The sequence below is a fragment of the Rattus norvegicus genome, chromosome 11 (assembly GCF_021556685.1).
Source record: "Rattus norvegicus strain SHRSP/BbbUtx chromosome 11, alternate assembly SHRSP_T2T, whole genome shotgun sequence".
NCBI classification, from domain to species: domain Eukaryota; kingdom Metazoa; phylum Chordata; class Mammalia; order Rodentia; family Muridae; genus Rattus; species Rattus norvegicus.
The window spans coordinates 79,652,100-79,664,892 of record NC_141544.1 but is presented as its reverse complement, the minus strand read 5'-3'; the positions used below and the strand labels follow the sequence as shown (position 1 = coordinate 79,664,892).

The 12,793-nt window shown below is 46.3% G+C and overlaps 1 protein-coding gene across 4 annotated transcripts in view; it reads left to right on the top strand.

Moving 5' to 3' along the window:
- Mylk (myosin light chain kinase) overlaps positions 1-12,793 on the top strand; it is a 252,871-nt gene that overhangs the window by 130,528 nt on the left and 109,550 nt on the right. For all 4 annotated transcript variants that reach the window (NM_001105874.2, XM_087575816.1, XM_087575815.1 and 1 more), the window contains 4 exon segments: positions 2,008-2,026; positions 3,039-3,550; positions 4,087-4,293; positions 10,150-10,284. In NM_001105874.2, the coding sequence (NP_001099344.2) occupies positions 2,008-2,026; positions 3,039-3,550; positions 4,087-4,293; positions 10,150-10,284 (873 nt within the window).

The window sequence follows — 12,793 nt, the reverse complement described above, 5'->3', positions numbered from 1 at the left end:
ACGTTGCCGATCCTCTGCCACCTTTCCCACCTGAAATCTAACTTGTCCGTTCCGACCCTCAAATCAGATGTGTATAAAGTGAGGACAGGCCTGCTCTAAGGCATGGTTGAAGGGGTTTTTATTGTAGATGTGAGGGTACACATCTGGCTAGCACACTGAAGCTGGCCGAAAGATGGGGAGAGCCAGAGAGGAAGAAAGGAAACTGAAGATAACCGTGAGAGAGGACCAAGGGGTGTGGCACATTGTTTAGGATGAGAAGCTGGAGAAAAGTAAGCCTAGGAGCTGGAGAGGTTTAGGGTAGGGGGTGGCAGCAAAGTACTGGGAGGAGCTACAGGTATTGAGTGAGCCTGGCCGCCAGCAGGTGCTTTGGTATGCTGATAGGCACCTCAGTTAGCCATTTGTCCCCAGTTTCTTTTAGACCCTACAAAATGCTCATTCAACTCACCTTTCTACCCAGGATCCTCCTCATGAGACCGGACATGCCAGCAATCGCATTCTTCCTTGCCTTTGTCCTCAGCCCCTGTCTGCTTCTCCTTTGCTATCTCTCTGACCACCTGCTTACAGTTCTCTAGCCTTTCCCAAGCCCCACCTGGGGAAGCCAGAGCATGTGCATGGGGAGGCGTTGGCAAGCTCAGTGCTCACAGATTGGTCACAGAATTGCCTTGGGCTTAAGGATCAGAAAAAGAAGTGACCTGGTCACCTTCCTACGCCTTTCTTCCCCACGTCTGTTGATGATTTTCCCTTTTGTATCTCCTACCTTTCTTCAGAAACTATGCATTCTCTCTCTCTCTCTCTCTCTCTCTCTCTCTCTCTCTCTCTGTGTGTCTCTCTCTTTCTCTCTCTCTCCCCTCTCCCTCCCTCCATCCATGTATCTGTTTATCATCTATCATCAATCTCCTATCTATCTATCCATCTATCTATCATTTCATATATCTATCATCTATCATCTATTTATCATCTATCTGTCTATCATCTATCTATCATCTATCTTCTATTTATCTATCATCTATCTATCATTTATCTATCATCTATATATCATCTATCTATCTATCATCTATCTATCTATCTATCTATCTATCTATCTATCTCTCTATCTCTCTATCATCTATCTATCTATCTACCACCTCTTCATTTTGATCTCAGTGTTTCTGCAGTCCCCAGGAAGAAACTTGAATATGTGAACATATTTAACTGAAACAAGTTTCATGCAGCCACCCTGAGGCATTCCTTGTACCACACCCACTGGTATTTTCTGCTCCACCAGATGCAATTAAAACAAGAAACCCCAGTCCTGATCAAAGAAGGAGACTTGGCCATTCCCCGTGGGTCAGGAACTGTCAGGTCTCTGTAGCAAGGTTTAGCCACCCTTTCTTTATTTTCCATAGCCTTGCATTTAAAACCCACGCCCTCTTAATGCCTGTAATGACAAAATGATACACTGCTGGCATTTGTTTGAAAGTACTGAAAAACAAACAGAATAAGAGAAAAAAGAGATGGCCAGACAGGACTGGTAAAAATGTCCTTTCCTCTCCGTGCTAGTGGCTTTGAAGGGCTTGTAATAGCTGCCTTTCTACTATGTATCTTGGGATTTTCCAATGATAAAATTTAAAAAGCAGTAGACATGGTAAGAAAGCAATATATTGTAATTTTCCTGGGTGCATAAAATGTCACTTCCTTTGTATGTTTGTTTCTAAAGCACTTATCTGTCTAAAATGCACTCTTTTCGGAAGGCTAAAGGTAACAAAGCGTTGTTGGCATTTTCACTGGAGGGTTGTCCCATGATTTGTCACTCTGTGGTAATGTGCCCTTCGGTTTGGTGAAGGGGAATGGAGCCCATGCCCTCAGGCTCCAGCTGTTAAAAAGCCAGAGTAGTGTTTCTAGTGTGAGAAGGATTCCTCAGCCTACACAAAGCCCCGAGCTCTGTAATAAAGGACAAAGATGTCACCTTATCGTTGTCCCTGCTTGGCGGCCTATAAAGTAACCTGCTGTCTTTCTGCCCTCTTCCAGGTTTGGACAATGCCACCAGGTATGTCTTCCTTCATAATTGTTTTCCTCCTTAAAATACTCCACACAGAACAACAGCAGCAAAATGCCTTTGAAGTCACTGTGTAGGAAATCACTTTATTTGGGGTGCTTTGCTCTGTCCTGTGGTAACTTCCTGTCTGGCATGAAGACCCTTAGAATTCTCAGTGCTGTCTCCCTCAGTATCCTCTCGGTGTTTTCCGAAGCAGACCACACTCAAGGCATCTTCATTCATTCGTACCTCTGGCCTGCAGTCCCAGTGCTTCCTTCCTTTCTGGATGTGAATCATGCAGTAGATGTCAGGACACAGGGTAGAGCTGACTGCCTACTGTAGAGAAGGGCTGTCAACGGCCTTACATATAGGATCATGGCTGTGATCCCTGTGGGGAGTAATGACCAAGTGGGTTGAGAATGCCCTCTCTGAAAATTCCACGTTTGACCTCAGACCAGGGAAATGTGACATTAGCAGGTGAAGAAAGGTTCAAGAGAACATATTCCAGAGGGAACAGTGCTGTAAAGTCCTGAGAGGAGGACTGCGGGGCCCAAACAGCCGCCATGCAGCTATAGCAGCCTGGTCAGCTTCAGGTCGGTGTCTTGTGGGGTTCTGCCATTGCGATGCCCACCTTTAGTCTTAATAGAGTAGAAAGCTGAAAACCCCTGGGCCTTCAAGTGATGTCACTCAACTTATGTCTTTAAAAGGTTGTCTGCAGTGCCTATTTGGAATTGGACTAGGGAGGGGCCTTGTGAGCAAGGGAAGCCTGTGGTTGGTTTGAACTTCAGAGCACCAGGGAGGACAGATGTATCAATGCACAGGGCTACTGGTGGAAGCAAGGAGCAGGGAAGGTCGCGTGTCCCCTGGGCTCTGGCTTGGGACACAGAGCAAGCTGCAGTACCTGGCTCTTGTCTTCCCCTGTGGGCCTTGTGTAAAGTACCACGGAAAGTAATGTTTGCAAAGTAACCAGGTGGCCACTCTGTCCCTGGTGCCTTCTCCCATCCCGATCGTCATTGTCATACAGGTTGTCAAGAGGAACCAAGGACCCCAGTCCAGACATCAGGAAGGAGGTGACCAATGGAATCTCCAAGGACCCAGAGACTGTGGCTGAAAGTAAGAACTGTTCAAGTCCCCAGAAGAGCAACTTCTTAGCCCAGGCCACCAACAGTCACCTCAAGTCCCTGCAGCAGCCAAAGCTGAAGCCGTGTGAAGATTCCCCCAGAAAGGTCCTGCAGTCCTCCGTCCTGCAGAAGACCTCCAGCACCATTGTTCTGCAGGCCTCAAAAGTCCAGCCAGAAGTGAGAGCAGCGGGCATAGGGGCCTCCGGTCCTGGGGAAGAGAGGAAGAGTCTGACTGCCCCTCGGCAAGCCACACCCCCTACCAGACAGTGTGGCCTGGGAGGCTCAGTTGGGAACAAATTTATCACGGGGAACATCCCCATAGAGAACCAAAGGGAGTCAAGATTTCCCAAGTTTGAGAGTCAGCCCCAAAGCCAAGAAGTCACTGAAGGTCAAACAGTCAAGTTCACCTGTGAGGGTGAGTAAAGTTGATTAAAGTGCTGGGTGCCCAAAACGTAGCACCTTGAGGACCATTCTTTACCTTCAGCACACACCAGGCTGCCCCTCCTGCATCCATGCATCCCTTAAACTAGGTACTCCAGGAAGCTTCCTTCCGGGGTCTTCCCTGTAGGAAGTGTTCAGTCTCTAATGCCTTCACTTTCTAGAGACACCCAAGAGTGTGAAACAGCATTGGTCCTGTGGGCTAACTCACCCCTGGGTCTCCATCACGACAGACACACTGCAGGTGCCTTCCTCTCAGTCCCGTTTTCCTGTCTTTTTCTCACCTGGAGAACTGGCCCATCCCCCCTGCTCCCGCACCCATCCACACGTCAGGACCCTGCCTGTCACAGGACTTCAACTCTGTGAGTGCAGGGTCCAAGAAGAGGCAGGCTGGGAAATAGGGAATCAGTTCCACCAAACCTGAGTTCTTCCATCCCGGTCAGTCTCTCCCCACCCCACCTTATAAGTACACAGTGCTCCATGAGGACACATGTTCCACACACGGCCCTGTAGTTTCAGGGATACCAAAGCCTGAAGTGGGTTGGTTCCTGGAAGGCATCCCCGTGAGGAGACAAGAAGGCATCGTTGAGATTTATGAAGACGGTACATCCCATTACCTGTGTCTGCCGAGAGCCGGGACGAGAGACAGCGGGAGATACAGCTGCACAGCATCCAATACCCTTGGCCAAGTGTCCTGCAGTTGGACGCTCCGGGTGGACCGTGAGTACATCTCACTAGGTGTGCTGACTTTCGTGGGTCCCCTATGCCTCAGACAGTTCAGTGTCCTACCTCCACACCCCAGTCATCCTCACCCTCAGGCCAAGAGAAAAGTCACTACTCCCACCCCCTGATTCTTAATCTGATGTTTATTGCAGAATCACATCAAAAGAGACATTGCCCAGTCCACTCCAAGGCCAGTTGACAGCTACACTTTTTTTAGGAACCTCAGCCGTCCAAGTAGTGCCCTGACTCAGCCTTAACCACAGAGAGTGAGCGTTCACTAAATAGACAGGCTTAAAGAAATCCGAGAAGGTGGGGAACCACGCCCTCTATGCTTATTCAGCATCTGTTTATAGAATGCTCGGGATTTAAACCACACATAATCTTCTGGCTCCCAAATGAGTATTCTAGTGTCTTTTAAACAGAATCAGCACTGTGCTTGTTTGAATGCTGCTATCTATCCCAATTCACTCATGCAGCGTATTTCTATATGGTTTAATGTGTTTTGGAGGCAGACTTTTAGTAGCCGTATAATACTGTGAGAGTGGGCATGGACACCTTCAGCATCTTCTCGTCTTGTTGACTGTTTCTGGTGTTAGCATTTTTTCACTGTTATAGAGAAGCAATGATGAGTTGGACTGAGCATACAGCTCAGAGGTAGAGCGCTTGTCTAGCTTACAGGAGTTTGATCTCTGACACCGTAACGAAAGAAGAGAGAGGAAGTCGGTCAGTCAGTCAATGTTTCCGTTTGCTTTCCTATAAACCTTTCCCCCTGGTCTGATGAGAGGATTCAGAGGACAAGGGAGCTTATTGTCAAACCTGATGACCTGAGTTCAGTCCCCAGGATACACATTGTGGGAGGAGGAAGCAACCCCCACAAGGTTGTCCTCTGTCCTCTGCACCCTTGCTATGGCGTGCATGCACATGCACACACACTAAATAAATTTAATTTCTAAAAATTTCCCCTTTAAATACATAAATGCACTGTTGTGGGCCCCAGGTTCGTATCGAACCATGGGTAAACAAGACCACAGTAGTAGAATCACAAGTAGAACACACAAAGTTGGGAGCTCTAAAAGAACAACAACCTTTGCCAAGTTATTTTAATACATGAATTACAGGGAAATAGAAAGGAGAGAGGCACAAAAGTTATAAATAACATCAGTGTTGACCTTTTGTGAACTTTGTAGGGTTCTGACTGAAATAAATTTTTTAAAAGATTTATTTATCTATTATGTATACAGTGTTCAGCTTGCATATATGCCTGCATGCCAGAAGAGGGCACCAGATCTCATTATAGATAGTTATGAGCCACCATGTGATTGCTGGGAATTGAACTCAGGACCTCTGGAAGAGCAGTCAGTGCTCTGAACTGCTGAGCCATCTCTCCAGCCCCTGAAACAATTTTTAAAGTCTTTTGCAAGACATCAGAAAAAATATAGATGTTGACAAATATGAAATACATTATTTAAGATCATGGTGATGCTCTCATGGTTTCCTTTTAACTTATTCTCCAGTGAAACTTATGTGATTTCTTGTATTTGTCCTAAAAATACTTTACATTTGGATGGCATGGACAAGAATACCAATAAAATAATTCTAGTGTATATAAACACTGAGTGGCAGCTACACAGGGATTCACTCCATTCTCTTTCCACTTGTGTGTCTATGTGAAAATCCCCACAGGAAATAACTCAGTAGAAGAGGTGTGGCTCCTCTGGAACTGGGGTTACGTGCAGTTGTAAGCCATCTGTCATCCGTGCTGGGGACTCAACCTGGGACCTCTGGGAGAGTAGCAAGTATTCCTAACTGCAGAGCTGTCTCTCCAGCTCCCTTGCTTGTTTCTCTCCTTGGATTTTACCTGATGGTGAATTTCTTCACAAGGAAGGTTATCCATTTCTTTTGGAGATGGAACACCCATGGGCAGGGCTCACAAGGCTTAGATGTGTGTTTTCAGATCTACCAAAGGCAACTCAGATATCTGGAGAGCCAAGATTCTCCTTCCTGTGGCTTTGTCTGCTGTGAGTTTGTCTAAATCTTTGAGGAAAAAAAATCTATCTTCCTTTCTTTCTTTCTTTCTTTCTTTCTTTCTTTCTTTCTTTCTTTCTTTCTTTCTTCTTATCCACATCTTGGGTTAATTTGTCTCTCACATATACCAATCGCTCTGCTGTTATTTTTGCTGGTTTATGTGGTAGGCAATTTTGAGACATCAGTCATATAACATAAAAGTCGTCCTTTAAAGCTTGTAGTTCACTGATTTGAACACATTCACAGAGTTGTGTGGCGATCACCACCACCTAACCAAAATCACTCCAAGTCACACCCTACATCAGACACTGCCATTCCCAAGGTCCCAGCTCCGTCAACCATTATTTATTTTCTATCTCTATGGATTTGCCCATTCTGAACATTTTGTATCAACAGACTCCACTCCCATAACATGTGGTCTTCTGTGAAAGGCTTCTTTCTCTTAGAAGAACGTCTCCCGGTTTCGTCCTTGTGTAGCTCCTGCCGGTGCTTCATTCACCTTTACAACATCTCACTGTCTGGATCAGCCTGTGGCTTTTGTCCAGTCATCAGTGGATGACTGCTTTCTAGGCATTTTTAACTTTAATTTTTTTTAAATTTCATACACGAATATACTGCATTTGAACATTTACACCCCCTCTCTCTCCTGCCCCAATTCATCTCACATGTCCCCATCACTACTTCTTTAATTTATGACATATTCTAATATAATTATGATTGCTTTACACATATAACATTCATACACTCATACATATGCACACACACGTACACTCACACTCACACATAGTTGCTTCTGGTTTTCAAAGCTGCAGAGAGCTATGGTGAAGGGAAGGGAAGGGAAGGTGTCTCAGGGAACTATTGCTGTGAAAAGACACCATGACCACGGCGACTCTTAAAAAGGAAAGCATGTATTTGGGGCTGGCTTACAGTTCGGAGGTTTAGTCTGTTATTGTCATGGCGGGAAGCATAGTGGCTCGCAGGCAGACCTGGTGCTGGAGAAGGAGCCGGGAGTTCTACATCTGGACTGGCAGGCAGCAGGAAGACGGAAACACACTTCCTCCAACAAAACCACGCCCACACCAGCATGGCCATACCTCCTGATAGTGCCACTCAAGGACCATTTGTTTTTTTCAAAGAAAGAGAGACCGATAAGTCAGCTGTCCTTACCAAGATCCAGCGAGCTTGGGAGGTGGGGTTTGCTTTTCTCAAGCCATGGTTCATAGCCAGTGTTCTGGAAAGCTTGATCTAGAATCTGCGATGACGTTCCCTCTGCTTTTATGGAGTAGATTGCAGAGGTTTGGGGGTTTGTGTTTCGCTCTGCCCTTCTAGAAGCACACCGTATCCCCCTACCCTCTTATGATGTCAGCTACCTTGCGACCACTCCGTACTGCAAATCTCCCGTTCGTTCTTGGCAATACTTTAGCAAGACACAGTCTGTGCCGTGAATGTTCCTTAGCATCCCCTCCCTCTAACTGCATAAAGGCTGTCTTCCTTGACTCACACATCTCTTGTATCCCTTCCACCCTCCGTGGACATCTTATCCAGCAGCGATGACTCTGCCTCTAGTCTTCCGTCTTCCCCCACGCAGGGAAATCTCTTCCTTCTCGGTTACTATTGAGCTCTTCCTTGACCTCTCTATTCTTTCGCACCAAGCTGTGCTTGCTCCACGCACTGTTTCCGTGCACAGCTTCTCTACACACTTCCGTGCACAGCTTCTGCACACTGCTTCCGTGCACAGCTTCTGCACACTGCTTCCGTGCACAGCTTCCATGCACAGCTTCTCTACACAGCTTCCGTGCACAGCTTCTGCACACTGCTTCCGTGCACAGCTTCTGCACACTGCTTCTGTGCACAGCTTCCGTGCACAGCCTCTGCACACTGCTTCTGTGCACAGCTTCTGTTCACAGCTTCCAAGCACAGTTTCCATGCACAGCTTCTGTGTACAGCTTCCGAGCACTTTCTCTATTCAATGAGAGCAGTAAACATTCGCAGGGAAATGTTTCTATAGCAGCACTTCTCAACCCGTGGGTTGTGACTCCTTTGGCAAACCTCTGTCTCCAAAAACATTTACATTGCAACTCATAACAGCAGCAAAATTGCAGTCGTGAGCTAGCAACAACAACAAAAATAACCTGTATAGTTGGGAGTCACCACGAGACGAGGAACTGTATTAAAAGGTCGCAGCATTAGAGAGGTTGAGTACCTCTGTTCTATAGAACAGGTTTGTGTCAAATGCTGTCCTTGCATTGCTTGTGTTATTTTATTGAATGGTCCCAATTGCCTGGATAGATAATCATAGGTACAGCCACTTTCCAGATGAGAATACTTAGCTACAGTACAGGTATGTTACTTGACATGTGCCTCATAGAAGACACCATGTTTCAAACCCACGTCAGCTAGGAGTATAATCTTGTCAGTGTCTCTGAATAGCATCTCCCTATTGAGGGAACCTGACAGTGACTCAGAGAAGGTATAGATGGCGCCTTCCTACAGCCCTTGGGCTAGCTGTTCCTTCCTCTGTGCCAGGCCTGATCAGAAACACCATTGCTCTGTCCTGTGGCTGCTCACCTACCACCTACCCTCCTGAGGTCTAGAGGGAGTGAGGTCATGGAGTCAGAGTTGGTGTGAACTTTGCTTCACTGTGGATCTGACTGTAGGAAATGATGGGCTTCATCCATGATTGAGGCTGATGATAGTGCCCTCAGAGTATGGTCACCATCACAACTAGAAGGGTACCTGAACTGTCACCCCCCAAGTTCATGAGCACTGTCAATAACCCCTGAGGTGCTGTATAGCTTGCCTCCGCCTCTCTCTAGGAGCGCCAGTTATGTCTTCTCATCACCAAACCCAGTTGCCCTGTTGATTCTGCTGGTTTAGAAGCCAGAGTCTATCCCCATTGCTTTCTCTTTTCAAAAATTAATTAATTAATTAACTAATTTAATGTATATGAGTATACTGTAGCTGTTTTCAGACACACCAGAGAGGGCATCAGATCCCATTACAGATGGTTGTGAGCCACCATGTGGTTTCTGGGAATTGAACTCAGGACCTCTGGAAGACCAGTCAATGCTCTTAACCACTGAGTCATCACTTCAGCCCATCCCTGCTGCTCTGAATTAAAATCCTTAAAGTTTAAAATGTTTTCAGATCCACGGTGTGGGAGGTTTGAACTTGGAAAGTTCAGCAGGCAGGTCTCTTAGAGTAGAAAATTCATTTGTGTGTGTGTGTGTGTGTGTGTGTGTGTGTACACAGCGCTGCCCTCAATCACTGTGAACCTTTGACCTAGAACAGGGCTTAAGCCACACTTGGAAAGCACATATGACTCTTTGCCATTTGATTCATTCCTGGAATTGGAAAAAATAATTTTAAAAATTTCAAATGGAAATGCTCTCACCATGGGTCCGTAGTTTCTACGCATAGGATACTAATTTGAACCATGCAGTAAGAGTGTGCAGTTAGTGGTGGCATGTATGAAGAGGAGACCCAGAACACAGAGTCACACCCAGAAAGAGGGGAGAAGGCACTGCCAGGATGATCAGGATAGCAGAGGGCAAATGTCAAAAGTAGACGGGAGAGGCTTGAGTCGCAGGGAAAGAAGGCAGGCCTGAGTGTGAGTGCCCTAGCACTAGGGAGCTTTGTGCGTGTGGAAGGCCCCCTTTCAGTTGTACCGAATGGACTCGGGCATCCCTGAGGATGAAGGTAGGAAAGATACAGCCAGCTATTGAGGAAGCCCAGGGCCCAGGACAATGGGGTATCTGCCTTGCAAGGTTGGTCACCAGGTGGGTGAGCTGGGATCTGAGAGGACCTTTCTGTTGTTTGCCTTCACAGGGCCAAGCTTGACGCAGACAGCCCCTTCCTTCTCTAGTGTTCTGAAGGACAGTGTTGTCATTGAAGGCCAGGATTTTGTGCTACGGTGCTCTGTACGGGGGACCCCAGCACCCCAGGTCACTTGGCTGCTCAATGGTGAGTTCCCCCTGCTCCTGTCCCTTTGGCTCACCTGAGTTCTCTCTTCTCACTCTGAACCATGTGTACCTCAGAGGTGCAGAAAAGAGACGGCATGGGAACTGGCTGTGCTGCTTACCAGCTGACCTAGCTCGTCTGCTCTTTGGAAACACTGCTGATAGCCTGGCAGGGCAACTGTTACAGACTTACTCTGTTCATATATATAAAGCGGGCAGTGAGATGCCCGCCCAGAGACGCACATGCAGCTCGGTTTCGTGTCTTGTAATTAGACTCCTAGGAGATCATCAATAAGCATTTGCTGAGTCAATATTGATGCATGCAGATGGATAACCCAGTGAACCACATCGGAATGTAGACAAGGAATCTGACCTTTTGGGGGGGGCAGGTGGATCTAAGGATAAAAACTAGTGATTCTTTATGATGTTATTGTAATTCTATAAGTAAATAAAGTCCTAGGGGGACCCTAGGACTGACGGCAAGGACCCAGCCTGTTTGCAGCTAGAGCGGACCTTACCTTATGAGCCTAAGGGCCAATCTTGGGTCTGAGTGACAGCTTCACTTTGACTGGGCAAACCTAAACAAGGGTCAGCGAGCATTTCCTCCGGAAAACCGGTTTGTAAATCCTTCCAGGTTTCCAGGGTACACACCTGTGTAACGACTATCCGACTCCACCGTTGTGCCGCTAAGACAGTGTGGAAAGTTAATGACGCTAATTGTACTTCCATAATTAAGTAAAGCTCTTTGACTTTTGTTTTTGAGACAGGGTCTCTCTATGTAACACTGAAATAAGAATTTCATGCAATTTCCTCGTGTCAGGAATTTTTTCTTTTTTATTAGAAATATAGATCAATACATTTTAATTTATTAATATACATATTACTTAAATAGCACTTTTGATTTGCCAGATATGTGAAACCAAATTGCATGAGTCAGTGCAAAAAAGTTCTTTCGTGCAGTGGACAGTGGTTACCAGACACTCACAGCTGGTCGATATGCAGGAAATGAATGTCATTGGAGTGCTCAGCCACAAATGGGCTCTCTGTAATGTTCATCCCAAGACTCGGGACCACCTCAGAAGATGGGACACAAAACCATAAGATCCAGAAGCAGAAGAGGGCTGGACTGAAACAGGCGACACAGAACGGCTGCATTCATGAGCTCTCAGCAGCTGCGGCTGCCCGCATGAGACCTGTACAAGATCCAGCCGGCTAACATTCTAGAACGGGTCGCTTCTCGGCCTTTTGGCTAAGATCAAGTGTAACATTCTAGAGTGGAGCAGGGAAGGGCTCATGAGCCCCACCCCTAGCTAATGAGAGCTATTGTAGTGGGTGGCTTCTGGGGGAGGGAGAATCTGTTTTCTTTAAGGGTTTACCCCCTTAAGGGGTAGGCCTAGCGTGCCCCATTCCCAGGAATATATTGGAAACAGCATAGATTGGACTTGATGAGTTAATCAAACAAAACAACAAAACAGATACAAAGTTGCAGGTTGAGGTGGGAATGGATCTGGTAACCGTAAAGGGGGCAGTTGGGAAGACCATGACCAAAGTATATTGAATGAAATTCCCAAAGAATTTATATATATATACATATATATGTACATATATATATGTATATATATAATTGTTCTAACAATACAATGTATTAGATAAAGTATATAATAATTATGTGCTGCATTTTAAATAATTGTAAACAGTTAAATGCTATAATTTAATAATTATATATAATTATTTATATACACAAAAATGCATATGCATACACATATACATATATAATAGGTTGCAGATGGGTTTTGAACCATGGGCTATGTTTGCTGAAAGTAGTGGGAACTGAGCATGACGTAGACTTTGGCTATCCACACTTTTCCCACTAGAGGGCAATAGTGCTTAAATTCCCCTCCGTGGCTACTAACCCATCCAAAGGAGCCTCTAGGCTGGGAGTTTCTTAGCTCTCAACCATGACTTGTTCTGAGCCAGCCAGCAGCTTCTTCTTCAGCAGCTAGAGGAGTCGGGGGCTGTGCATCCAAAAAGACAGGCTCTCTTAGTGCTTGCCACATATGTTGGGACAGAGGAGACAGGCTGGCGACAGTCATGTAGCATGCTGGTGATCTCAGGTTTTAGGGGTGTCATTGTTAGAAAAATAAAAGGGAAGGGTAGTCAGTCCTTTCAATGGTAAGATTCTGGCCCCTGCCTTTCCTCCCTCTCTCCACCCCTCCCAGTCACACTTTTATGGAGTGCAATGGATTGGGAAGGTTCTTTTCCCACCCCCTCCCCCAACCCCTCCCCACCCCCCTTCCTTGGCAGTCTCTGCTAAGCTGTCCTGGAGACATGAAGTGTTGTTATAAGCAGAAGAAAACATTGCTTTGTGGGGAGGGCTGTTCCTCACTAAACTGCCTGGCTCTCCTGCCTCCCACCCTTAATTTTATGAGGTGCAAACTAGGACTGGGGGCCTGGCAAGAGAAGGAACTGACAGTTGCTTCCTATATGGCAGAGGGACACATTCCTGCTAGCAG